This window comes from Ostrinia furnacalis, unplaced genomic scaffold, assembly GCF_004193835.3.
Source record: "Ostrinia furnacalis isolate ACB-3 unplaced genomic scaffold, ASM419383v2 OfSCF7014, whole genome shotgun sequence".
Classification (NCBI taxonomy): Eukaryota; Metazoa; Arthropoda; class Insecta; order Lepidoptera; family Crambidae; genus Ostrinia; species Ostrinia furnacalis.
The window spans coordinates 117,234-144,658 of record NW_021137253.1 but is presented as its reverse complement, the minus strand read 5'-3'; the positions used below and the strand labels follow the sequence as shown (position 1 = coordinate 144,658).

Genomic DNA, 27,425 nt, shown 5'->3' with positions numbered 1-27,425 from the left:
AATTATATTGCCGTTGCGACTGTGCGACGGGCGCCCGCAGTGAGTGTGCGAGCGCGACAGCAACATAATTACACGCGAGCGATAAGGATGGGTAGCTTGGGGTCATTGGACAAAATTCTACATGCTCACAGACCAGACTATAGTCGTTTATTTTATAATTTGATAGTCATTATCACGTGAAACTTGTGCTGGTTATATTATTATGTGTTGTGAGTTGATGATGCTATTGTAAAAGTATGCAACAACTTTTCTGTAAGAACCACTGTTTTAAAAAATGCATTTAAAAGATTCTATTTTGTTTTGCTCAATAAACTTGTGAGTGCCTTTTGAAAATTCAAAGTTATCGGAGCATTTTGATATTTAATGGACATGTTACGCATTTCTATATCATAAAAGCATTTAATGCAGGATTTAAGCCCGTATTATGAAATGATAATCAAGTATGAATTTAGTCTCAAGTATAAAAAAAATAAATTAAAGTCTGTGACTAGTCCAGTTTGGAGCTTATAGCTCGATTCCACACATTATCAGTGAAGCCATAGTTCCGTCACAGTGTCCGCTCAGTTCAGTATCAGTGCTACAGTGTTGCGTCGGTGAAATATTTTGAACATTTTAAAATGTCATAGAGCTGTTTCAATATTCTTGTTCAGAAACTATGAAGTAAGTTATTTTGTTTTTGATTCCGCGGCGGCGTCACGGACGCATCACTGTCCGACAAAAAATATCGTCGCCAACGAATACGTCCGTATAGTTCCAAAATACTGAACCGTCCTATGCATGACATTGACAGTGGGGCGCCAATATCAATACCGGAACGCAGGTTCCGATTTTTGCCATGTTGGAAACCATATAGTTGAACGATGGTAGCGCCCCCCTGTCATTGAGTTTGGTGGGACAGTTCAGCGTGGGTCAACTATATTGCCGGTGTCGGCACTGACACTGAGAGCACTGTACGTCACTGACACTGACAAGTGAGAATGCGTTCATAGAAACTGTATGAAAGAATATTTCGCACTGTGACGGTACTGAGCCTGAACTGTGACTTCACTGATATGTGTGAATCGAGCTTATAGGTCTAGCTCGTAACTCAGTAGGCACGGAAGGGTGTTTTTAGGACGTCAAACATTAGCATGACTTCAGAAAAGCTTCAGATTTGTATGTTCTGTCACGTTTATGTCAATATCACCCCTCCCGTGCTGCTTCCTTATCTCATTCAGCCCCCCTAGACAAAACGCACTTTTTGATCGAATCGAAAATCGAATCCGTCAAAACTCCATACAAAAAAGGGGCTTTTCGACCACTTTTCGACTGGTTTGCGATTATAATTTGCACTTTGTCTAGACCCACAGTAGTGACTGAGTTAAGCGGTCTAGCCTTTAAGATACTGTCAAATTGAGGTATAAAGATCTGTAAATTAGGTGTAATATGTATTTATAATCGGCATTTATACGATCTTTCATCGAAAACAATATTTTGATATGATAAAAATTGTATAAGTCTGTTATAGTCACAAGATGAATATTATTTAATAGGTAAGTAAGAAAAAGTAATTAGTTTAAGGTACAACTTCTGAATTGGTTTTGCAATTATTAAATAAAAGTTATAAAAAAGAAGATTTTCAGCATAGTCATAAGTTTAAAATAATTATTATTGTATTAATTTAATAAGATTTTACGGTTTGACGAATAACTTTTAGAGTAGGCGCACACCGTTGATTTTTAGTTGGCCGATAGTTGTGCCCGATTTTAAATTGTATGAAGAATCGGCCAAATCAAATCGGCGCGCGCGTACCTAGTGTGCGCACTCCCATACATGCCCATACTGATCAACTGCCCGACTAAACTATCGGTCGACGAATAATCAACGGTGTGCGCCTACTCTTAACTTTGACTGTTGCAAAACCGGTTTTTGTTACTTTTAAGTATTTTCTCACAGCATTTCTGTAGCTTACGAAAATGAAATATTTTTAGAGACAATAGTGTGATTGTATGAAATGTAACAATAAATTGTTGCTTATTTTTATGTTCTTGTACTTAAACCTTTATTTTGTTAAAGTATGATACATTTTATTTATTTTTCTTCTGAAATACAGTTATCACAAAATACTTATCAAGTGTTTTATTTTTCGAACTTTTTGAGCGCCATGCAACCCATATCAGGCGCGAAGCTATTTGGCATGGAATCATTGAGGAATTAACGACTAGATTCTCTAAGCCTGGAATAGTAAGAAAGTTTTATTTACTGTTTTGAAAATAAACAAACTACTCTTTAAAAATTATCTGAAAATATGCACAAAATAAAGTTATTATATCTGTTTATGTACGTTTATTACGAAATGTTAAGATTTGGATAATATTATCTTACATGGCGCTCAAAAGGTTAACCATTATTATTAATTTAAAATATTAAGCGAATATAAACTTTTTGCAGAAACGTCAAGTGCCATAACGAAACGCAATTTCGTTCAGAAATCTGACACGACCGGTGACGTTGACAGTTTGCAGTGTTGCAAAATTTCTGAACGGATGACTCAGCCGTCAAAATTCTCAGTCCGTGTCGCGTTGCGAAGTTCGCAAAACTATTTAATTCTGGCTGAAAACTGTGTTTTGGTGATCAAAAATGCCTTTAGTACGTTCCGCAAACTTTAATTTATTCGTTGAAATTCTAGTTCGGATAGCTTTGGTCTCCGCTTTCTGGTAAGTTGCAACAGTATGTTGCTTACGTTATGTTTTCGCAATTTTTAGTTTTCATCACTGAAATTCCGTATTTTCCACTAAATTTCGCAATGTTATTGTAAGTTTAAGTATTATTTAGCCTCTTACAGTTCTTAGTTCGTCCTAACCACGAGAAAAGAAGTCAAAATCTATTATAAAACTTCTATACTCCATACCGTATTTAACTGTATTTTACCATGTTTCGTCATAAAGTATAGCTTGAATCAATTTTTAAGTTGTTGTTTACTTTTTGTTTGTCTTGTTTGTACACGTGCAATGTCAAATTTAGTGGAAAACGGCAGGTATTGTAAAATGTCTTATCTGTAATTAAACAGACTGATAACGTCAAATACTCATGCTAAATTGATAACATTACAGATATTTATATTTGTATGGTTATTCAGAACCCATATAGATCATTACTGGAATGATAATGTTAATATTTTACTGTCATAAAGCATGTTTTCCTTAATGCTACATATCTGGTGGTGCAACGGTACATTCAAACTGCAACACCACTGTGCTGTGGGTTCGAATCCCTCGAGTGTCATTCATTTCAGCAGAGGTGGTAATTTTTATGGACACCAATGTATGTTAATTATTCATAAATATTTAATTACTTACATTTACTACTTTACATATTTTATACAATGACTCATTTTAAAAATAATAGCAATTTTAGTTCAGAGTGACACAATTGGTATTAAAAATAGATTTCCAGCAGCTTCAAACTCAGTCAAAAGGTGACAAAATATTGATTGATATCAATTTTTATTTATATTCCTTTGCTCCAAACTACTTAAAAAATTGGAGGTAACAAAACATCTGACCCCTTGTTAAAGTACAATGTTAAGAGCTATATTTTGTTTATTTATCTTTCCAAAAACAAAAAGCTTTTTATTCATTACACTTCATAAAAAACTATGTTAAGTAGAAAGTATAGCATTAATTCTTGTGAATTGATGACACAGTCAGAGCGATGAGAGCAAATAATCTACACAAATATTTTAAAAGCAATTTAGCCAAAAAAAATTTTATCATACAAAACATGCATCATAAATATTGACCCTGTAAGATTCCTCTAATTTTGGTGAGGTAAAATCTTTACTCCATTAAAACAAATATTTTTCTAAATAGAGTTAAATTATCTTCATAAGTGCCACTTGTGGTCTAAACTGAATAAATATTTTTGATTTTGATTTTTGATTGATTAAATTGTTATTTTTTTATAAGCTGTTACATACATTCAATTCACATTCTCTCCTATTTTTCAAATAAAGTAACTATTTCGCCGACATAGTAAGGGCTACCGTATTTCCCTTCACCAGTTGGCGCCGCCAACGAATGTCAGATTCAGATAGAATTGACGGTGGCGCCAACTGGTGCAAATGGAGTCTAATCCTACACCACTTCAGTTGGAGCCATTATTAAGTACTAGCTTTTGCCCGCAGCTTTACAGATCGTCATAAATTATAGCCTATATGTTATTCTGGGTTATAAACAAAAAATACTGTAAAGTTTCAACAAAATTCGTTCAGTAATTTTTGCGTGAAAGAGTAACAAACTTGCAGACATATCCACACAAATTTTCGCATTTATAATATTAGTAGGAAGAGGTCCGTTCTCGCAATGGCACCAGCTGGTGAGCGCAAATACGGAAGTCCTCAATGACTCAATATTAATCATTTAAAAACTAAAAATCTAATTCATATCTTTGAAACTGAATTGAAGCCGAACTAAGTTTTTATAGCTAGAATAGAGTTTTATTTTAGAGTTGTGCCTTAAAATATTGATCCATATTATTGTTCTGAAGCAGTGCAGGGTTTAAGTGGTACATGTAAAAGCGCTTTACAAAAATTAAATGACTTTTATTGCTTTAAATTCTAGCTACATGGAATCCATGCCGCCCTTCGTCCGAGTGATCCACCAATCCGACCTGGAGTCTACGTACAAATACCCGCGCAAAGAGTCTTACGTGCCGGGCGGGCTGCTTTGGGCGGTGGTGCTGTCGGTGCCGTGTGCGCTTTCGCTGCTCGCCTGGGCGGCTTGCAACGATTGCAGCGACGCGCTGGAGGTAGGATAGTAGCTAGTGTGACTTGGATATCAGCTCCTAGGCTAGCAGACTGCGCAATCGTTGAAAATAAGGCACCCAGTGATAATAGTCAAGCACACCATGGATTGCGGCGAAGGCACGACGCCGGAGCGATGTCGTTGCGTTATCTTACATAGAAATATCTGTGGTGCGTGGTGGGCACACGAGCGTTGCGGCGCCACGTTACTTTATAGGTACTTGCTACAGCGCCGCTCTAAAGTGACACACTATCCAAAAATATGACAAAAAATATACTGACATTTTGTCGCTTTAAGAAACTTACAGCAATAGTATTCGACGCCACCAGTCAATGAGGGTTTTCTTAATTGCGCCGAGTTGGCGCCTCTGGCGAAAGGACCTGTCATTTACTTGTGGCTTAGACCGTGGCGCAAACTGGCTGGTGAGTAAGGCCCTGTCACACTTGTCTTGTGTCACTTGTCACTTGTGGCTTAGACAGTGGCGCCAACTGGCAGCGCACATTTGTCTTGAAGCTGGTCAGACCAGCTACATGGAACCACAGCTGTGTGCCGCCAGTCGGGCCCGGAGTCTGCACAGTACCCGCGCAAAGAGTCTTACGTGCCGGGCGGGCTGCTTTGGGCGGTGGTGCTGTCGGTGCCGTGCGCTCTCTCGCTGCTCGCCTGGGCGGCTTGTAACGACTGCAGCGACGCGCTGGAGGTAGGATAGTAGCTAGTGTGACTTGGATATCAGCTCCTAGGCCAGCAGACTGCGCTCATCTCTCTACGTTGTTGCTGTCTCACTCAATCGTTGAAAACACCATGCGTTGCGGCGAAGGTACGACGCCGGAGCGATGTCGCTGCGTCATCTTACATAGAAATATCTGTGGCGAGCACACGTGCGTTGCGGCGCCATGTTACTTTATAGGTACTTGCTATAGCGCCGCGCTAAAACGGCACACTATCCAATATTTATCAAAAAATCTGACGCTTTATGTCCCATTAAAAACTAACAGCAATAACATTCGACACCACCAATCAATAAGGGTTTCCTTAACTGCGCTCACCAGTTGGCGCCTCCGGCGAATGATACTGTCACTTGCTTGAGCCAGTTGGCGCCTCTAGCGAATTATGTGCTGTTACTTGCTTGTGGTTCAGATAGTGGGGCCAACTGGCTGCACACACTTATCTGTGACCCACCAATTCTTACGCGGGTTGCATGAAAACTTGGAGTCTTCACGCAATAAGGAGTCTTACGTGCCAGGCGCAACTGCAAAAGGATCTTTGATTTGTGATCCATTGGTCAACAATTTGTGTGTGTATTTGACAAAATGTAATTATTCGTTTCAGATCCTGCTGGCATGGTCTCTGGCGCTTGGCATAAATGGAGTTCTAACGGACATTATAAAACTTATAGCAGGCACGTAAAATTTCATTTCTTATGTTTTATTTTACTTTATGGAACCGACCTCATATATTTAAATGAAAGAAAAAACCGGAAGATCATGCTTTTGAGAGCGCCGGTCTAAACAAATGAAGTCTATTTGATTGTGAGCTGAACATTATGATCAGTTTTTACCTGACAAAGTGACTGAGTTTCTTCCGCCACTTCTTCTCAGCACCACCCCATATGTTGTCCCGAAGTGGTGGTAGGGCAAGCTATATTTAGGACGTGTATAAGTGCCCTGGAAAGGGCCTAACGCCCGTATTCGCAAACTATGCTTGCATAAGTGAATCAGCAAATCGAACTCACAGCGTTGAATGGAGCTCTTTGATTGGTTCGCGTGTCACCCTGTGCGTCCACGCGCACTGAGACCTCATAGTAATGTTTGTGAATACGGTTGTGTCCTACTAATATTAATAATATTATACGCGAAAGTTTGTAAGGAAAATGGTAAAAGGTATAATGTTTGTTTTGTTGCCCTTTTACGCAAAAACTACTGAACGAATTTTGATGAAACTACAGTATTATTGCCTAAACATCAGAATATTTTTTTATTTGTTTTGATTTGACCCAGGTCGTCCCAGGCCAGACTTCTTCTACCGCTGCTTCCAAGATGGTATAGAGACCGAAGACATGCAATGCAACGGGGACCCCATGGAAATTATGGACGGTCGCAAGTCTTTCCCGAGCGGACATAGCAGTTGTGAGTAAACTATGTAAAGCCCGGTCGCCGAGCACGTCAAATTTCGTCCAATGACCCCAAGCTGGGTAGCTCGTAAGCCTCGTAATTATGTTTCGCACAGTCGCGACAGCAATATAATTACGCGCGAGCGATAAGGATGGGTAGCTTGGGGTCATTGGACGAAATTCTACGTGCTCGGCGACCGGACTATATAGGTGTAACGTTTAACTCAGTCAGTGCCTGAGGTCTGGGAGCGGCACGGGAGGGTGTTTTTGAGACATCAAACGTTAGCGAGACTTCAAATGTATTCAGATTTATACGCTCTGTCACGTCATAATGTTGACATGTTACCTCTCCCGTGTCGAACCTTAATTTCGAACTCCTCCTATATTTTTCTGATTAATTTCGTTGCGGGTCCAATGACAGTTTAACTTTCCCCCGGGACAAACTACCTTCATTGGTTGGGTTTTTATGGCGGTCAAGCTGTAGATCCTGGCTACACAGGAGTTGCAGCGGAGGGAACGAGAGGTGGGAATAGTGCCGCACCCCTCCCGTTCCGCTCCTCATATATAATACCTCAGGCACTGACTCCGTTAACCTATAATATGTATTTTTGCAGACAGACACTTATTTACATATCAATCAGTAATTAGCTTAGCTATGCCTGCCTCGCATAATTAATTAGTGTATTTGTATGTTACTGAGCTATTATAATATACTCAAGGTTAAGACACTTACTAATGCTTACAAGAACATTAAAAGTAGCAGGCAAGTAGATCTATTGTTTGTCATTTCTCATTAACTTTACTCTGGAGGAAAGTCGATCTTAAACTGTGTCATGTAAATAAGGGGTCTAGTCTAACATCAATGCTAGTATCGTGCTCCCTCTGCATGGTATTCGTCTGGCTATCTGGGTTTGTGATGTTCCTACCAGAGTCGTGTCAATGTAGGGTTACCATATCTCAGGACTTATCTTGAGATTTCAGGATTTTTGGACTCTTCTCAGGATTAAATGCTCGTACTCTCTCTCTCTCACACTCGCTCAATGTATGTAAGCGGCTATCTCACTCACTCCTTCTCTAGTATCGTGGTGCTCCCTCGGAGAAGCATCCTACATCTTACTATTGCTGGCAGTGTCGCAGTCTCATGAGACTTCTGCTGTGTGTGTAAAGAATTCAGCTTCCAACGTTCCTACGCTAGTGCTCTATGGGAGTGGCATCAGTTTGGCTTTGATTTCCTCAGCGTGACGTCAGAGTGACTCTTTCTCTCACTCTCTCTTCTAGTGTCCTGGTGCTCCCTGGGCGTGGCTTCCGTCTGGCTCTGCGGTCGCCTCGGCGTTCTATCTCGCGGGCGCGGCAGCGACGCCCGAGTAGTCTGCTGCCTGGCGCCGCTGGTGGCTCATACTAGACTTCCAATGATCATAGTCTATCTCTCACACTCGCTCTCTTATGTGTGTAAGCGGCTGTCTCTCTCTCTCTCATATAGTATCCTGGTGCTCCCTGGGCGTGGCATCGGTCTGGCTGTGCGGTCGCCTCGGCGTCCACTGACTTCTAATGCACCTACTCTCTCTCACACTCGCTCTCTATGTGTGTGTAAGCGGCTGTCTCACTCTCTCCTTCTCTAGTGTCCTGGTGCTCCCTAGGAGTGGCATCAGTCTGGCTGTGCGGTCGCCTCGGCGTCCACTGACTTCTAATGCTCCTTCTCTCTCTCACACACACTCGCTCTCTAAGTGTGTTAGCGGCTGTCTCACTCTCTCTTCTAGTGTCCTGGTGCTCCCTGGGCGTGGCATCAGTTTGGCTTTGATTTCCTCAGCGTGACGTCAGAGTGACTCTTTCTCTCTTCTAGTGTCCTGGTGCTCCCTGGGCGTGGCATCAGGCTGGCTCTGCGGTCGCCTCGGGGTCGCGGTAGCGGCGCCCGAGTAGTGTGCTGCCTGGCGCCGCTGGTGTCACTGACTTCTAATGCACCTACTCTCTCTCACACACTCGCTCTCTATGTGTGTAAGCGGCTGTCTCACTCTATCCTTTCTCTAGTGTCATGGTGTTCTCTCGGAGTGGCATCCGTCAGGCTTTGATTTCCTCAGAGTGACTCTCTCTCTCTCACTCACTATGTGTGTAAGCGGCTGTCTCACTCAGCATCAGTTTGGCTTTGATTTCCTCAGCGTGACGTCGGAGTGACTCTCTCTCACTCTCTCCTCTAGTGTCCTGGTGCTCCCTGGGCGTGGCTTCGGTCTGGCTGTGCGGTCGCCTCGGCGTCCTTTCTCGGGGTCGCGGCAGCGGCGCCCGAGTAGTCTGCTGCCTGGCGCCGCTGGTGGCTCATACTAGACTTCCAATGATCCTACTCTATCTCTCACACTCGCTCTCTATGTGTGTAAGCGGCTGTCTCACTCTATCCTTTCTCTAGTATTGTGGTGCTCCCTCGGAGTGGCATCGGTCTGGCTGTGCGGTCGCCTCGGCGTCCACTGACTTCTAATGATCCTACTCTCTCTCTCTCACACTCGCTCTCTATGTGTGTAAGCGGCTGTCTCACTCTATCCTTTCTCTAGTGTCCTGGTGCTCCCTGGGAGTGGCTTCCGTCTGGCTGTGCGGTCGCTTTGGAGTCCACTGACTTCTAATGCACCTACTCTCTCTCACACACTCGTTCTCTATGTGTGTTAGCGGCTGTCTCACTCTCTCTTCTAGTGTCCTGGTGTTCTCTTGTAGTGGCTTCCGTCTGGCTGTGCGGTCGCCTCGGCGTTCTTTCTCGCGGTCGCGGTAGCGGCGCCCGAGTAGTGTGCTGCCTGGCGCCGCTGGTGGCTCACACTAGACTTCCAATACCCATACTCTTTTTCTCTCTCTCTCTAATTATGACTGAAAGCGCGTGTCTCACTCACTCCTTCTCCATCATGATTTTACACTATTCTACGTGTTTGAAAGCGGCTGTCTCACTCTCTCCTCTAGTATCCTGGTGCTCTCTCGGAGTGGCATCCGTCTGGCTTTGATTTCCTCAGGGTGACTTTCTCTCTCTCTCACTCACTATGTGTGTAAGCGGCTATCTGAAAGTGCTAGTCTTTCACTTACGCCTCTTTTAGTATCGTGGCTTACTACACTTCCAATGATCCTACTCTCTCTCTCTCTCACTCGCTTTCTATGTGTGTTAGCGGCTGTCTCTCTCTCTCTCCTATAGTATCCTGGTGCTCCCTGGGCGTGGCTTCAGTCTGGCTCTGCGGTCGCCTCGGCGTTCTTTCTCGCGGGCGCGGCAGCGGCGCCCGAGTAGTGTGCTGCCTGGCGCCGCTGGTGGCTGCGGCCTGCATCTTACTATTGCTGACAGTGTCGCAGTCTCATGAGATTTCCAATCTTACTAGGGGCTGCGGCCATTTGTGCGGTGTGTGTAACATTGCCCCTACTAGTCGTAGTGTGACTGCGGCCAATTGTGCTGTGTGTGAAAAAATTCAGCTTCCACCGCTCCTATGCTAGTGCTTTATGGGCATGGCATTAGTGCGACTGTCTCGCTCTAAGTATTAGTTTCAACCTCGAATACTCACTCTTACTAGTGTCGTGGTCAGAGTGACTCTCTCTCACTCTATGTGTGTAAACAGCTGTCTGAAAGTGCTCTAAAAGTCTCACTCAAGGCTCTTCTAGTATCATAAGTCTCCCTCACACCTCTTCTAGTGTCCTGGTGTTCTCTTGGAGTGGCCTCAGTCTGGCTCTGCGGTCGCCTTGGAGTCCTATCTGGCGCCGCTGGTGTTTCACTGATTTCTAATGCTCCTACTCTCTATAGCTAGCTATCTCTCTCTCTCGCTCTCTCTCTTACAACAGGCGTACTCTTTCTACGTGTTTGAAAGCGGCTGTCTCACTCTCTCCTCTAGTGTCCTGGTGCTCTCTTGGAGTGGCTTCAGTCTGGCTCTGCGGTCGCCTCGGCGTTCTTTCTCGCGGGCGCGGCAGCGGTGCCCGAGTAGTCTGCTGCCTGGCGCCGCTGGTGGCTGCAGCCTGCATCGCGCTGTCCAGGACTTGCGACTACCACCACCATTGGCAGGGTAAGTGGAAAGAAAAACATTTTTGGGTGCGTCCCCTTTCCCAATGTAATATCAAATTTAATGGATAAAGGGTTTCCTTAATTACGTTAACCAGTTGGCCTATTCGCAGCAGTGGCGGCGTAGCATGGCTTGGCACCCGGGGCGATCACCCCCCGTCATAAGTCCTAAGGCACCCCCTGGTACCCTCCCAGAATTTTGGGGTGAACTAGCGATTCAAAGATTGAAAGACAATCGCACCCCCCACCCCCCCCCCGTATCATGACATAGACCGCAGACTTGCCATGCAGATGCGCCAGTGAGTACTAATCTGCGCGACTTGTGTCACCCCTTGATGCTTGGCACCCGGGGCGGACCGCCCCCACCGCCCACCCCTTACGCCGCTACTGATTCGCAGACCACCGACTTTTAGTTGGCCGATAGTTGGGCCCGATTCTAAGTTGTTGAAGAATCAGCCGATACCAAATCGGTGTAATGTGCGCACTTTCATAAATGTCCATACTGATTCACAGCCCGACCCAACTATCGGCCAACTAAAAGTCGGTCAACGCTCGTCGCTCACCAATTGGCGCCAGTAACAAGGGACAGGATCTTACTCACCATTGGGCGCCAACTGGTGAGAGCAATTAAAAAACTCTAGTTTGAATTTTTATTCGGTCTAGTTTAATACATTTTTTAAGTTCACAAATACTGTTAGTTCAATAAAAATATAAAATAATAAAAGTCTTTAGGAACCGCATGCACTTAGAATGCGTTCCATAAAATGGTGCAAATAGTAAAAATAAAAACCTTATTTATTAATTAAAACGATGATAAACTATGAACATCATTTCAGCCACAGGACGTCCACTGCTGAACATATGCCTCCCCCATTGATTTCCACAATATCCGGTTAGTAGCGGCCTGCATCCAGCGCCTTCCCGCTACCTTTATGAGGTCGTCGGTCTATCTTGTGGGTGGAAGTCCTACGTCCGAACATGATTATAATTATGTATTTATTTCTAATTTCCAGACGTCCTAGTCGGATCGATCCTCGGCTTCACGACAGCAGTGTTCTGCTACCGTCAGTACTACAATCCTCTGTCCTCCGACCTATCAGGTATTCCCTACATAGTCTCTAACTCCAATATGGTCAAATACATGAACGGAAAATCAGACATCAGTCCAATCAAAGGAGACTGCAAGGAGATCGAGTCGACGCCGCTTTTAAACGGTGCGAGGAAAGAAGACAAGTGGATATAAAACCAGTTAAAGTAAAATAATAGAAAAAAAGACAAGAAAAAAGAAAAAACATGGTTAAATGGATTTAGGACTTAGACTTCGTTGTTTAACTTCATATTTATGAGAAAAAAGACAAGAAAAAAAAAGAAATACTAATTATAATATCAGAAAAAGACAAGAAATAACAAATTAAATGTTTTTACAATGGGACATCACATGAAAATATTTAAAAATATAACAGAAGAATAATAAAACACGGAAAAATAAAGTAACAGAAAGTGGAAGGAGAAAAAAGACGAAAAAATCAAATAGATATAAATAGGAACATTAAAACAAACAGTAGTAAAAGAAATAATGAACAGAGCAGTTGTAAATATCCATTCACGAGGACTTCCAATTTTAGCAGAGTAGAAATAAAAATTTACTTTAAAATCAAAAAAAACCTCACTGTGACGTCTACACAATAATAATGTTAACAGCATTGTTGTGTATAAACTTGTGGTCAACAACTCACCTGATGGAATTTTAGGCCAGAGAGAGGAAAAGAATTTAGAAAATTAGGCCGGAGTTAAGGAGCTTCACCCGGAATCCTCAACCACAGAGGAACTGGCTATCCTACCTCCAACTGCCGGAACAACAATGCTGTTAACATTGTTTATATGTAGACAGATTTAGGTAGCTACCGGACTTACACCCGTATTCACAAACATTACTATGAGGTCTCACAGTGAGTAATGTGTATGTTCTGAGTAGGTAAAGGTCTTATCACTAATCCATAGAGATGACTTGAGTTATGTTACAACGACGATGCAGTTAAACAATAGTTAAACTGTAAAACTAAAGTTACCAGTGCTAGTCTAACATTTGTTTGTCTATTCTTTAAGAATAGAAGTTTATAGGACGTTTTTTTTGTTGTGAACGAATTGATTGTTTATGGGAAGGCTTTATGAAAGCTACCAAACGAGATATTTTTTATTTATAAACCAATTTTTTTAACTGTGCACCTGTGAAATATTAGTGTTTCGAAAACCACCATTTTACAAGTTAATAAAAAAACAGTAAAATGAGGGCTACCGTATTTGAGTTCACCAGTTGGCGCCTTTATCGAAGTACAGTACCGACTCGCTAGTGGCGCCAAGTGACCAGTTGACAGTGTCAACTTGACGACACGTCAACTTGACACTTCAATCAATGAGACCTATAGTTTGAGCGTTTTAACACCACAGTCAATGAGACGTATAGTTTGATCGTTTACCAGTTGGCGCCATTGTCAAGCAAAGTCTTGTCATTCGCTAGTGGCTAAGACTTTGGCGCCAACTGATGAGCTAAAACACTGAAGCCTTCATTGGGTAATTAATACCAGTGAACTTTAAGCTTAATCCCAATATATTTTTTAGTTATTTGAAGGTTTAAAATCAAGCAATGATTATAGTCATTTGTGTTACGTACATAATTACGGGGAAATCGCGTTTTGGTACATTTAAAAGTACGTCAATTGACTGTGGTGATAATGAACCACTTGGCGCCATCGGCGAATAAGTAATTCGATAACGGCGCCAACTGGTGAACGGAAATACGGCAGCCATGATTCAATGCTGCCAATCTAACGACAAAAGAAAAAAGTAATTCCTTCTTTCGAAAGGTTTTAGTTCTTGGTGCACAGTTAAAGAATTTAATTATTTTTTGTGTTACATATTAAATACACCCAGTATTTTTATTTGTGTTACAATATACATATTTTCATGCTACATTATTGTAGTTTGTGAAATAACCGACTAAAATCGAAAGTTATATTCCAAGTGAGAAGTTAATTAATGTGTGATAAATGCATTTTAATATAAAGACATAGTTAAAATAGATAGTCGTCCAGTTATAATACAGAATAGTGAGATATAGCATTTAGAAGTCTGTAATGCCGTTTGCCGTTGTTATAGTCGTTTTTGAGGTTAGAAATACAGGGTGGAATTTTGTAATGCCACCTGGAGAGAAAGTACCCTTAATACTGTAGATAGAAAATTTTACTCAAAGAAGACATTCCTTTATTTTTGAAAAGAAAGAGAACTGCATTCAAAGATTTTCGAATTTTTTTCGATACAATACAATTACCATACAATTTTCTGTAAATAATTACAATAATTTTGATATCATAGTTTTCCTTTTATTTGATTTATCAAGTTTGTTTGAGAGATTTCATCCTTATCCTTATACTTAACCCTAACGATCGATGCAATAAAAATACAGGGTGTAATTTTTAACAGATTTTAGTTGGTTCGATTCCCGAGTGTAGCAAGCAAATTTTTGAAAATCTTTGAGTAAAATTTACTATCTACAGTGTTAAGAGTACTTTCCCTTCAGGTGGCATTACAAAATTCCACCCTCTATATAAAAAAAATGATTTTTTTGGCGGGAAAGTTAAGTCATGTTCATCAGATTTGTATTTAAGCAGAATGATGGGAAATAATTATGGATTTAAGGACGAAACACACTTATCAACCCGGAAACAGATCGTAACCGTATCAACTCGAGGTGGTCAGTATTCTTCGTATGAAACTCCGTACTGCAACGCAAAGATTGATGTTTAAAAGTCATGGACCTATAAAAAAAGGCGGACGGAACTCGCGCTACAACAAAACTGTGACGCAAAATTTTGGCGTTTGTCTATTGTGTGAGTGAATTTAGGGATGCCATGTTAGCCAAAACATTTTACCCATTTATTTTAAGAAAAACATAGATCGGCAGATGGTACTTGGAAATGTAGACAGAATTATTCCGGGCCATTTTAAAAGGATGAAAGGTGAATGCGTTGAGGTAGGCGCGAAATTTTCAATGTTCAAATTTTTTTACTTTGTTTGCAAGTCAGTGTGTCAGGGTATGTACATAATGTTGATCAAAAATGATTCACGCAGTTACAAATTACGAATCTTGTGTACATTATAATCATAATCTTATGCATCATCAATATATTATTATTATCTCTGATAGATTTTTTTTAACATACAACCTGACACTGACTTGCAATCAATGTAAGAAAATTTGAATTTCGCAGTTCCACATTTTTGGGAAGGATCAAATTTGCCTATGAAAATATATCCCATTAAAACACAATTATTATGATAAATTATTTTATTTCCATAGTATGCGTAATAAATAACTAAAAAGTCCTAAAATTATTATTAATTTCCCATATTTCGGGTAATTTTCCCACGTAAATAACTGAGAACACTGGTCTTTGACGTATTATTTTTTCGAGTGAATGACGTTTGATTTCAATTAATTTCAATATTTTAATGTCGGGAAATAAGTGATTGGATTATTATTTTGCCTGTGAAATGTGATTACTTAATTTTTGTTTGTTCGAACAGAACGATTTTTACACAATTTCATCACACAAGACATGTAGTATTCGTGTTGTTTTTTCGTTGCTTAAATGTGTCAACTGTGTGAAGTTTGCACTCGAAGTGGTGTATCAGGGTGTGAATGTGTGCGTGCCGGCCTGTACGTACAGGCAAGCTGGTGTATCCTAATGTCACAGTATTTTGTTGATGAGAATCCGTCCGACTTTTTTTATAGGTCCATGTTAAAAGTAGAATTTTTTGATTTATATTTTTAATCTCAAAAATCGACTTTGTTAGATGCATCTTTAAGTTTTAGCAATTTTGAAATGATTTATATTGATTATTGACCATAAGTGACTTTTACACGAATAATTAATTAATAAATAAAATAGATGAATCTTATTAATAAAAAAAACACTATCCTTTCATTGATATAAAAACGTTAATGTGTGACTAATGCCCGTTTTCATTCCCAATTTTTAAGTGACCACTGTGAAAACAAAATTCCTGTTATGTGTTACCATAGGTAGGGGTCACTTAAAAATTAGGGATTGATGGTGAAAACAGGCATAAGTATACTTACCTAGGTAGGTACTATGGGCCAGACTTCCAGCTACCCATTACCGGTCATGTCGTCTCGTTCTATCGCAAAGAATCGCCATTTGATAGAGCGAGAGAAAAATCGGGAATTGGTAGCTGGAACTATGGCCCACTCATTAGCATTTTTATTTTTCCTTTGTTTTTGGTTTTTGTATTATTTTTTTCTGTAATTCTGTAAATTACGACGAAAAAAAAGACAAAATCGTACGCATATTTAGAACGGTGTTATTTTTATGACTAAAAGGTTTATTTAATATAATCATTAATATAAAGAAAGAAGAAAAGTTGATTATTTTAGTGTATTGAATCTTTCTTTTGTATGTAATTATAATACGTAATGAAATAGATATGATCTAGCATGAGTGGCAAGATATTTTAAGTTTTAACAAACGAATATTGTTACCCCGTGGTATGTTAAACTTTTTTTTATATAAAATATACTTATGTATCAGCGTTAAATAGTTCGTGACACACAAAGTGGGCAAAAAGTTGACAACACAACCATTCCAATGAGGGCTATCGTTTTTATACTTAACAGTTGGCACCCCTGGCGATTGACAGGACCTTACTCTACAGTGGCGCCATCTTGATGAGTGCAAATGCGATAGTCCTCCTACCACTTTAGCGCCCACGAGTTGGTGCCACTGTCTTCGCGACTAGCAAGTGACAGGACCTTACTCTACAGTGGCGCCAACTGGTGAGCGCTAAAACGATAGCCCTCATTGTAACAAAGACGTGTTGCGAATTTCTTGGCTACTTTGGGTGTCACGAACTATATGACGCTGACTGTACCTATATTATTTAATTTTGAACTTTAATACCAGTGTTATTTATTAGTTTTATACATTTATATAATTTTAATTGATGTTAATTACAACGTGATTTTATTATAATGATGTTATGTACAAATTATCGAATTTATTTGTAATTGAAAGTATTGTGAACGTTTATATTGAGTTATTTTATTTGCTTGTTGTCATGAATGTAATTTTTTGTTAAAATACAGATGGATTCAAACTTCCAATGATTCTAGAGTGACTACGGCGCGCCGAAACATTGTTAAAACTGAAAAAAGTCAATGAGCTACAGATTTTGCTCCCAGTTGGCGCCATTGTCGAGTACGGTCTTATCTCTCGCTAGTGGCGCCAACTGGTGAAAGAAAATTTCTCCACAACTCTACTCTTATGCGAGGTTTAGACTAAAGCCCGGTCTGTGAGCACGTAGAATTTTGTCCAATGACCCCAAGCTACCCATCCTTATCGCTCGCGCGTAATTATATTGCTGTCGCGCTCACACACTCACTGCGGGCGCCCGTCGCACAGTCGCCAAAATTCTACGTGCTCACAGACCAGACTATAGCAATAAAACTGGCAGAAGTTAACTTCCGCAAGCTGTTTATAGATCGTTTCATCCACGAAGACGCGCCCCACCAATTTTTGGTCTCGGTCGCGCGGGGTGCGGGGAGTGTAGTCCGAGCAATCCGTAAGGCATTATTGTAGTGTTCGTGTGCACTCGTGGATGATTTAGCGTGTACTGATAACACTCAACATTAGCGGAAGAATGGTGGGGCGCGTCTTCATGAATGAAAAATAACTGTGGCAAGATAACTCTTGCAAGATTTGCACGGTGGTGACAGCTTGCGGAAGTCAACTTCTGTAAGTTTTATTGCTAGTGTAAACCTCGGTTTTTGAGACATTTTTACGCCGTTTGAAGCTGTTTTCCGACGACATCTTAATTGATGTTTCTCTAGCATTCTAATCAGAAGTATTTGTTAAAATTTATATTTGTATTGTAAAGTTTGAAGACATTATTAGAGATGAAACGGATAGTTGTTTGGCCGGATACCGGATACTGGATATCCGGCCAGCTGATAGGCCGGATAGCCGGATATCCGGCGGCCGGATAGTTGGCGCATTGTCTCGTTGCATGTCGTGACGAGTATAGTGCCGCACAGGTACTTCGAACGCGATCAGTGGGTCTATTAGTAGAATAGACTAGTCACACTTTTGAAAAATCGAATCCGTCCGAATAGAATGTCAGATTTTGCCACTTGTCTAGGGGGCAGATCAATTCAATTTCGGCTGCAATCGTGAGTGTGTGATTGAATAGCGAAAATTTAACTATACTGGTCATCACAAAAATCGGCCCACCTACGTTTTACAGTAAAACTCGTTTCTACTGACACAGTCATGGTGCCCCAACAATATTGGTGTTATTTGACAGCCCAATAAATATCCTTAAAGAAAAACACATTTAATTTCTTAATAAACGATTAACATAAACGCGATATACAATAAATGTGACTTGAAAAAAGACCTCACTTTGGGCTTACCTCTGGGATCAATTAGACCAATTTTTATGGTTATAAAACCAAATAATGATCTCACGTGTCCTCTTTAACAGATGGATAGCGATTAATCCCAACTTAACAGTTTTATAGCCATAAAAGTCGGCTCAAGCGTAACTACCTATTTTTTGAAGAAGTGACTCTGGATTCTTCTACAGACACATTTTTGGGGTAAAAATGAAGTTTAGAACTAGGCTTTTAAATGGTGCCAATATTGGTGGGAAGTGAGGATGCATACGTTTGAAAGTGCTTGTCGCGGGAGGGTCGATCTTTGTGATGACCAGTGTAGTTGCATGATGTCATCAGACCATCAGTGAAAAAAAAATCGCCTATTTTATTTGGCAATATTTCGACATTAACAGACATTTACTATTTATCTATGTATTCGTCATTAGAGAGAATAGCCCAGAAAAATAAATTAGTTTTGAAAGGCCTTAATATGGCTTTTTTGTAACTTTTTGGACTTTAAATAAAAGCCGTCATTATTGTAAGCCATTTTATTGATATTTACCTCAAAGATTAATGTATTTCATTTTATTAATAGGAGATTGTCGTTTTTTTTTTAATATCCGGTATCCGGCCGGATAGTGAGTTACTATCCGGTATCCGGCCGGATAGTAAATTAGGGCCGGATATCCGGCCTACCGGATAGTTGCCGGATATCCGTTTCATCTCTAGACATTATGCATTTTATTACGTGAGAAAAATGTAAATTACCTACTTATTGTCAAGTGTTGTTACTTGTTAGTTTTTTTATTTACAATTATTGTGATAGTTACTTTTATTTACGTTACCACTAAAGTAGTGATTGTGATTATTTTTTAAACAGAACATCCTATACAGAGTATTTGTACTTAAATTAAAAACATGCCAAAATGTAAAGAAAACGATATAAACATTTGTTATTAATAAATTATTTATTATTTAAAAGTTTTAATCAACATCGTAAAGTACAATTTTAGAGAATTAAATATTTTATTACTGTACTAGTCATTTTTATTGTAAAACCTAGTAAGGAAGATGAACACGCACAAATAAAGCTCACTCGCCTTCGTGAATTGCAAGAACTATAAGACCTGTTATGTTACCGTAGGGGTCACTTAAAAATTTGGGATTTGTGGTGAAGGTGCCTTAGGGAAGTAAATAAAATCGTATATCACATCAAATTCTTTATTATCATACTTATTAACACATTTCATGCACTATTACATACATTTTAAATCATTCGTAGATCATTCATACAATACAATTAAATAATAATATCACAACAAAATAAATTATCGATATGACTCTTTATGCATTGTTTTTATAAATTAAACAGTTTATTACAATATTTAGATTTGGAAAAAATATTGTATTTATTCTTTCTAACTTAATTTTCACAACATCCCTGGTTCAAAATATCGTGGCATATTTACCCGACTGCGCAACGCAAAGGTGGGTAATGTTTTAGAAGTTTTCTTTTCATGTTTAATGGTACATCATACCTATTAAAATATTTTATATTATGTAATATTTTTGGGTACATCTAGGTTCTATATTTTACATAAATTACATATTATAAAGACTAAAGATTTTGAATTTCTTTACTAAATTAAAGTACGCCAATATATGGGATATCTATTCAAAAATAACAATTCTTTATTAGCCTTAGGGACTAGAGCTAAAACATTATTTTTTACTAACTAATAACATCCATTTGTTATTATAACTTAATCCAATAACACCCTGTTGACTACAGATTTTTAAAGCCGGGTCCGTGAGCACGTAGAATATTGTCCAATGACCCCAAGCTACCCATCCTTATCGCTCGCGCGTAATTATATTGCTGTCGCGACTGTGCGCCGGGCGCCCGCAGTGAGTGTGCGAGCGCGAAAGCAACATAATTACGCGCGAGCGATAAGGATGGGTAGCTTGGGGTCATTGGTCAAAATTATACGTGCTCGCAGACCAGAATATAGTCTAAACCTCGCTTAAGAGTAGAGTTGTGGAGAAACAAGTTGGTGGTCTGCGTCTAAAGTACGGCCAACGAGAAGCGATACCAAATGTAAACAAACCCAATGTCATGGTCATTTGAAATAGCAGGGGTTTGACTTTGACATATTTTGGTGGGAGAACGAGACATTACGACAAATACACAAGATGGGAAGAGACAGAATAGATTGTCAGTTCGACAGTCGAACGAATCGACCTTTTGTATCGCTGCTAGTTGGCCGTACTTTAGGCTAAATGTTAATTATTATTTTAATTCCGGATGTAGTGGAACTATCTTAGATGATATCTGATAACACATCCGATATGCAATCAGAGATATTATTTTGATTTTATTATTTTAATCCGTTGGAATCCTCATAAATTATAGATCGCACAACGAAAATTGAGGCGAATTCATATTATGGTACTCACTCACGTAATATTTGCATACAGGAACACACATACATTCAAGTTCAAAATATATCGAATACACTAGCTACCTAGCTCTTGCTAAATATAACGAGTGCAAGAGAGACAGAAAGCGCTTGTCAGTCACACAGATCGTTTCATCCACGAAGACGCGCCCCACCATTCTTTCGCTAATGTTTGAGTGTTACCGGTACGCGCTAAATTATCCATGAGTGCACACGCACACTACAATAATGCCGCTCGGATTGCTCGGATCAAACTCCCCGCACCCGCTCAAAAATTGGTGGGGCGCGTCTTCGTGGATGAAACGATCTATTTACATACACGATACATTCCATTTACACCGGTCTGGACCTGGCTTTATACAAATCTTTGCTTGTGTTGATGGCCTCAAGTCTCCCTGCGCGATCTATAATATTTAGGCCCAGAACAGACGGTGAAACGCAACTGCAACGAAACTGCAACTTTGTGAGGATTCTGATGAATGAAACTGAAACTTTCAATCTGGTCGCGTCATGTGTGGTCTCTCAACGGACGCTATGGCAGAAATTTAGATGCAACTCCAAAGTAACTAGCAGTTGCAGTTTCGTTTCACCGTTTGTTCTGGGCTTTAGTCTTCTTTTTAAATGCATTTTAGTTATTTACATACACATCTTAATAAATTATTTAATCAAATCATATAAGAAACGAAAATTATTACCATATTATCCTCTGCATTTGTTCAAAATTCTCCCATTTAATTTCTTTAGTGAAAAATACATAGAAAAAGGCAACATTAATAATAGAATACCACAAGAACTCTAGAATTACATACTTGTACGTGGGTGGTCGGAAACGAAGCCTACAAATCATGTATGGAACCAAAAAGTATCTTATTTCAATCATCTTTTGGAAACACAACGATATAAAAATGCTAACACAGAATGAAATCAACAATGAAACGCAGTTATGCTTCCGTAAGTTCTCATACAGATTCAGCAAAAGGAACGTGTATATGGGCACCATTACGTATCTGGCAAAATTGTATTTACCGTACCAGCGGTTCCAGATGTAAAATGTGTAGTGACGGTTATCAGCGAGCAAATATGGGTGAACTAGAGTGTTGACGTGTACTATGGCTAACATTAACAATGCGATAAGTAAAACTCTAGTTTTGTTTCTGAAAATCAGACTCAGCGTATCCGGCACCTTTGATAACACAAACGGTAGGCCAAAGAATCCGTAGAATAGCAAAAAGTAAAATAGCTGAGGTATGTGGATAGTAACCTCGTGCGCTTGCTTATCACCAAAAGCAACAGAACCGTTGAACACAAGGAACGTTGCAAATGTTAGTATAATGAACAAGTGACTGGCAATTGTCTTTGCATCTCTGAGCGTTACATATTTAAAAAACGTCGTCAAATATGTGCCGGAATGGTATTTGAGAGCAATCCAGAAGTCTTCAAATTCATAATGGCGTTTCAATTTCGATGTATCTGTGTCTCGTCCTATCAAAGAGTTTTCACCCAGCTGAACAGAGGTCAAGTTTCGGTTGCCGAATACTCGGGAGCTTTTGATGAAAACCTCCAGACATTTATGGCCGAAAAACATTATTACCCAAGCGATATTTGTCTGTCGCATCGCGATAGCTGTTATACCAAACGAAATTATAAACATATGCCGATTATTTAAAGAACTCACTGCTGAATACAACAACAAGAACGTCAGCGACCAGACGTCAGTGTAATAAACAAAAGAGAAGAAATACAGCGGAGGGAGTGTACTTAACGTGAACACTTGAGCCATTAGTAAATAAATGTCTAGTCCTCTTCCATAAATTAATATTAAAAGGAACATGATGATTAGGAAGTTGAAACATGAGCCCATCAGGTTCGCGAATCGAAGATTGTAGATGTTGCATGAGAAAAACATGTTACCGAGGTGTGTTGTGGTGATGACGTACAGGCCAGGCGGTGTGGTGATCTTCGGATCGTAGTGGCTGTAATTTCCAGCGCAGAATACCTTTCCTTGGGGTATGTGGAAGAGCTCATCGATGACTATGTGGCTCGTAGCGAATATTTTGTCAAACAACGTTTTGGATATTGCAAAGTAGAGTATTAAGGCCCCTAAATACACGAGCCGCCTTTTAGGAAACCAAACTCCTAATATGTAGACCATGATTTCAATGTTGGATATTGGTTATCTGTAAAAAATTAATAAGTACATTGGAATTGTAAATTGCAAAGCCTAAAGCCCTAGGCTTAAATTTTAGATGTTTGATGAAATAGTAAAGGATTTGTAGTTTTGATATAAATAAAAAGTAAAACAATTAATTTTATAAAATGTAGATGTGCAAGTCTATGATAATAATATTCTATTCTATGAAATTATAGGAGATTACTCTAAATCACTACCTATGCTGACTACACGCAATAATAGACTAATTACACCTTATTACAATCCTTGAAGGTCCTTTAAGAAAGCCGAATTACGGTAAAACTGAGTAATTTTAGAAAAATAATAGAAAAAGTATAGTGATACAAAATACATGGCTAAATTACCTCGGGAAAAGGAATTATCGCAACTATTGTAGCCTTATCACTGGGAGACTAATTTGCATTCTTATTATGTCAGTTTGGAGCACATTTTACATTAACATTTCAGAAAAATACAACAAGCCGGGCGAAAATTACTGACAAGAAGAATGGCGCACAGATGAGACAGGGACAGATAGGAAACGGCCCTATGATTGGTCCGTTCATAGTAAAAGTTCCGGCATCTATGGACTTCCATTGGGTAGCGCTAAAAAAAAAAAAAGATCGTAACTTTTTAATAACGACTGCCTTAGCGACGTTGCAGTACCGCTTTAATATATTTTATAACGAGTAACGTTACCGCACCAATAACGGTACGGGTACATTATTATTTCAAATTATTTATAGAAATAAAAAACCAAATACATAAGTTTTATTAAAACATTTATTTCATAAAAATACAACTTAAAAACTAATGCATACAACTATCGACAAAATTACAAAGGTGGTCCTATCTTTTGAGGACTTGAGTCTGAACATGAAGTACATCTTAGAATCTGAACATGAAGTACATCTTAGAATTATCTACACGTTCGAAGATATTATACCAAGCGGATGATTTCTTATTCCGTAAGGAAAATTACAAAATAATAATGGAATAAAAAATCATCCGCTGAACTCGATAATTATAAGTAAGCACCATAAACTTAGGAAACTATGAAATACTATTAGTAAGTAAAACTATACAGTCATTAATTCACAGAATCATCAACTGTAGGTTTTTAAGAAAAATAAAAGAAAACCTAGGTCCAGTACTTAGTTTCGGAGCCTCTTCAATACAAACAAACAAACAATCATAATAATGTCATCTTATAACTAAAATTTGTGTAGAAAAAAATATACTACGATTTTCTTTAACTTGCGTAAAACTATACAGCCATCAACAAAAGACATTATCTACTATAAGGTAATGAAAAAAAATTACCTACTTAACAGTACAATTTTCCATAATAAATTATGGTATTAACAAGTAATTATCAGTTTCCAAAAAAGTGAATAATCTACTGTAAGTTTCTAAAAAAAAAAGACGACAGTAAAATGTACCCTAATAGATTTATAAATTATTTTTTTATACAACAACTGGATTTTCTTTGACTCAAGTAAAACTATACAGCCATTAACAAAGAAATTCACAATAAGTACATTCTTGAGGCAAAAATAACAAAAAACTTTAGTTAAAAAAACTATACACTGGGCCGGAATCTGAAACAATTAGAATTACATTATTATGATTCTTATTACAAATAATAACACCAATAACAGACTGAATAGGCGGTTTATAATAATAGAAAAAGAACTCAAATTGGCGACTTGTACCCGCACGTGATGTTTGTCGACGCTTATTCCTTTCATATTAAACCAGATTCAATTTGGTGTAACATTTACAATATTATTAAGGATAATACTACTACATACTGGGTGGCTCTTTAAGGTGTTGCCATTTTTTATGAGCGACTCAGAATTATTAGTAAGTTAATCGATTTACGTAAAGAGCAGATTTTTTTTATTTATTTCACAATTTAATATTATCAAAAACAGCATGCGTGGACTTATCCATGAAATCACAGTCATTGTGGCGCACGAAAATAAACCTTTAATGCCTTTACAACTTAAGGTATATGCACATGCGCATTATCAACAGATTATAGAGCAGTAGCGTAGTCAATACTGCGTTACCGCAACATATTTATGAACAGCTTATGATTACATTTGTCTGAATTTGTTTTAGTTTTGTATGATCGTTAAAACGCTTACAATATTTTTTTAAATTGGCACTGCACTTATATTTATGAACTCGACTGTACATAATTTACATTTAAATGATATTATTGAGCGTTTGTCAAACCTACCAAATTTGGGGCTGTATCATTGCGGCAGTTTTTTCACTCAATACCTTCATTTTCTTGATCGTTGACTAGGCAAAATAAATATGTGGCGCAATAGCTCATACGCTTTCGGGCTCCGTTTAAAAAAAACCAAAGAGTCCACCTTTTGTTTGTGTGTACCGCCTCTGCTTGATGGGTTTATTTGCAAGCTGAACCTGAAATAATTAATAACAATAGTATAATACATGTAAAGGCACTGGGTCTCTATCAGAAGGAACTCTAGGGGTGGAATCTCCATTGGCGTGGGTTAACGGGCAAGGAGATAATATCTTGGATGATTGACAATCACTTTTCCTACAATTTAACGTTGCACCAAACTCAACACGCTTTCAAAGATAACCTCGCAGCCGCCTGCTCACACTTGACATGACAAAACTGATTGACAGTTACCTTTTTCTGCGCATTAGTCGGGTGTTACGTTTAGGAATCACAAACCTTCCGCTCCACAGATTTATACAGATAACATAATATTAAGATTGGTACTATTAATCATCAATAATAATTTGCAGGATCTGTGTCCGGCGCCGACACATGTATTAAACATATTATAAACGCTTACTTAAAATTAATTATCTTCTTTGAAAAAAGCATCAAAATAATTAATATTAATAATTTTAGAAGAATACTAGCGGTCGCCCGCGACTTCGTACGCGTGGATCTCGTTTTACCCTCTTCATGTATCTTACGCGGTTTACATTTTTTCATACAAATGTTTTTTCCCGCTAATTCCCGTTCACGTGGGAATTTCAGGAATTCCTTTCTTAGTGCATCTCTACGGTACCTAAGCTACGTCCCTTCCAAATTTCAAGTGCCTAGGTTTAGCCGTTTACGCTGTGCGTTGATCTATCTTACGCGGTTTAGATTCTTTCATACAAATGTTTTTTCCCGCTTACTCCCGTTCCCGTAGGAATTTAAATAAATTAAATACATTATTATGATACCTTAGGACGCAGCAATAATATTATCCATAATGACAGATGTGGCTCTGATGTAGATGGCAGGATATAGTTTCTGAAATATTTAATAAAACATAATTATAATTTATTACACAATTAAAAAATCAGCATAAAATAAACCTATAAAATTAATTAAGTATGATGGTATAACCTGTGTTATAACTATGTAAAATTAATTTAAAAAGATAGTTTTATAAGATAGAATACTGCAACCTCTACTAAATATAAATATATTGGCAAAATCCTGTAAAACTTAATGTACAATTAATTATCATACAAAACAATATAATTTAAATAACTCAAGAAAGAGTTTTCTTTGCAGAATTAATATAGGTATTGCTTTGACTCATCAATTTAAAAGTACTTAGGTATTATTTACAACTGAGTTGAACATACCTTCACTCACAGCATTATCTGGCAACAACATTGAATTGAAGTTATCTCTATTAGCAGCTAGAAAGAAAAAAAATATAAATAATCATCTATTGCAACATCCTGTATTGAAATCTTAAATGTTAAAATTAATGTTTCTATTTTTATTGGTAAGTTACCGTGTCAATAATACAATTTATTTGGTGCCTAATCCAAACAAATAGAATAAGGATAATTTGTTTTATTGAAATGTAGTAAAATATCTCTTTCTATTTTAGTTTTATTGACTAAGTAGATTGATCTTAAAATAAAAGTAATACTTAATTAAGAACATTGTTTACTTTTTTAGTCAAATCAAAAAATTTAACTTTCTTTATCGTATAGACTAATTAAATTATTACTTGCAAAACACTTATTTATGGTTGAATCTAGGTATATACTTACTTTAACTTACTGGATGACCTGATCAGCAACAGCTTGGATGGTCGCCGAGATGTTATTATTTTCTTCATGGATAAATAAAAAATAGGACATCCATTCATCATTGTCATAACCAATAGATTGTTTTAGATTTATTTATCCTCAAAATGTGATTGGCAGACCTGAAACAAAAATCAGTCAGTTCAGTACTAGGGAAATTGCAGCAAATTTTATAGCAATTTGGAAGGTTGTTTAATAACCTAAAAATATGACTTGCCTTTCTTTGACGAAGTTGCTCCTTTGTCATAGTTCCTGATAAAGGATTTGCAGGCAGGAGGTACTGTATCCTTAGAGCCTGCAATGCTTCATCACGTGCTAGAGAAAAAACCCTGGACTTGGTGGACGAGCAACCAGTCA

The 27,425-nt window shown here is 38.5% G+C and overlaps 2 protein-coding genes across 3 annotated transcripts; one reads left to right on the top strand and one right to left on the bottom strand.

Moving 5' to 3' along the window:
- The first annotated feature begins 2,536 nt into the window (after nucleotides 1-2,536).
- Nucleotides 2,537-13,572, top strand: LOC114363195 (phospholipid phosphatase 5-like). Of its 2 annotated transcripts, XM_028318847.1 has the most exons (7): nucleotides 2,537-2,696; nucleotides 4,602-4,716; nucleotides 5,410-5,481; nucleotides 6,111-6,180; nucleotides 6,779-6,907; nucleotides 10,731-10,898; nucleotides 11,908-13,572. In XM_028318847.1, exons 1-7 carry the CDS (start codon nucleotides 2,620-2,622, stop codon nucleotides 12,135-12,137), a joined length of 861 nt encoding a protein of 286 aa, XP_028174648.1. In that variant the 5' UTR covers nucleotides 2,537-2,619; the 3' UTR covers nucleotides 12,138-13,572. The 2 variants fall into 2 exon arrangements, with proteins under 2 accessions (XP_028174648.1, XP_028174649.1); XM_028318848.1 differs by lacking the exon at nucleotides 5,410-5,481 and having other exon boundaries at nucleotides 4,602-4,788.
- Nucleotides 13,573-21,326: 7,754 nt separating this feature from the next.
- LOC114363192 (putative Dol-P-Glc:Glc(2)Man(9)GlcNAc(2)-PP-Dol alpha-1,2-glucosyltransferase) lies at nucleotides 21,327-23,484 on the bottom strand. The gene is made up of 2 exons (XM_028318841.1): nucleotides 23,342-23,484; nucleotides 21,327-22,983 (listed from the first exon to the last, which is right to left on the bottom strand). Exon 2 carries the CDS (start codon nucleotides 22,956-22,958, stop codon nucleotides 21,498-21,500), a length of 1,461 nt encoding a protein of 486 aa, XP_028174642.1. The 5' UTR covers nucleotides 22,959-22,983; nucleotides 23,342-23,484; the 3' UTR covers nucleotides 21,327-21,497.
- Nucleotides 23,485-27,425: the final 3,941 nt, after the last annotated feature.

Coding starts and splice junctions, on each gene's coding strand:
- LOC114363195 (XM_028318847.1), top strand. CDS start 2,620: ATGCCTTTAGTACGTTCCGCAAACTTTAATTTATTCGTTGAAATTCTA. Junction 4,717..5,409: donor GCGGGCTGCTTTGGGCGGTG/GTGCTGTCGGTG, acceptor CTTTGGGCGGTG/GTGCTGTCGGTGCCGTGCGC. Junction 10,899..11,907: donor CTACCACCACCATTGGCAGG/GTAAGTGGAAAG, acceptor TCTAATTTCCAG/ACGTCCTAGTCGGATCGATC.
- LOC114363192 (XM_028318841.1), bottom strand. CDS start 22,958: ATGGTCTACATATTAGGAGTTTGGTTTCCTAAAAGGCGGCTCGTGTAT.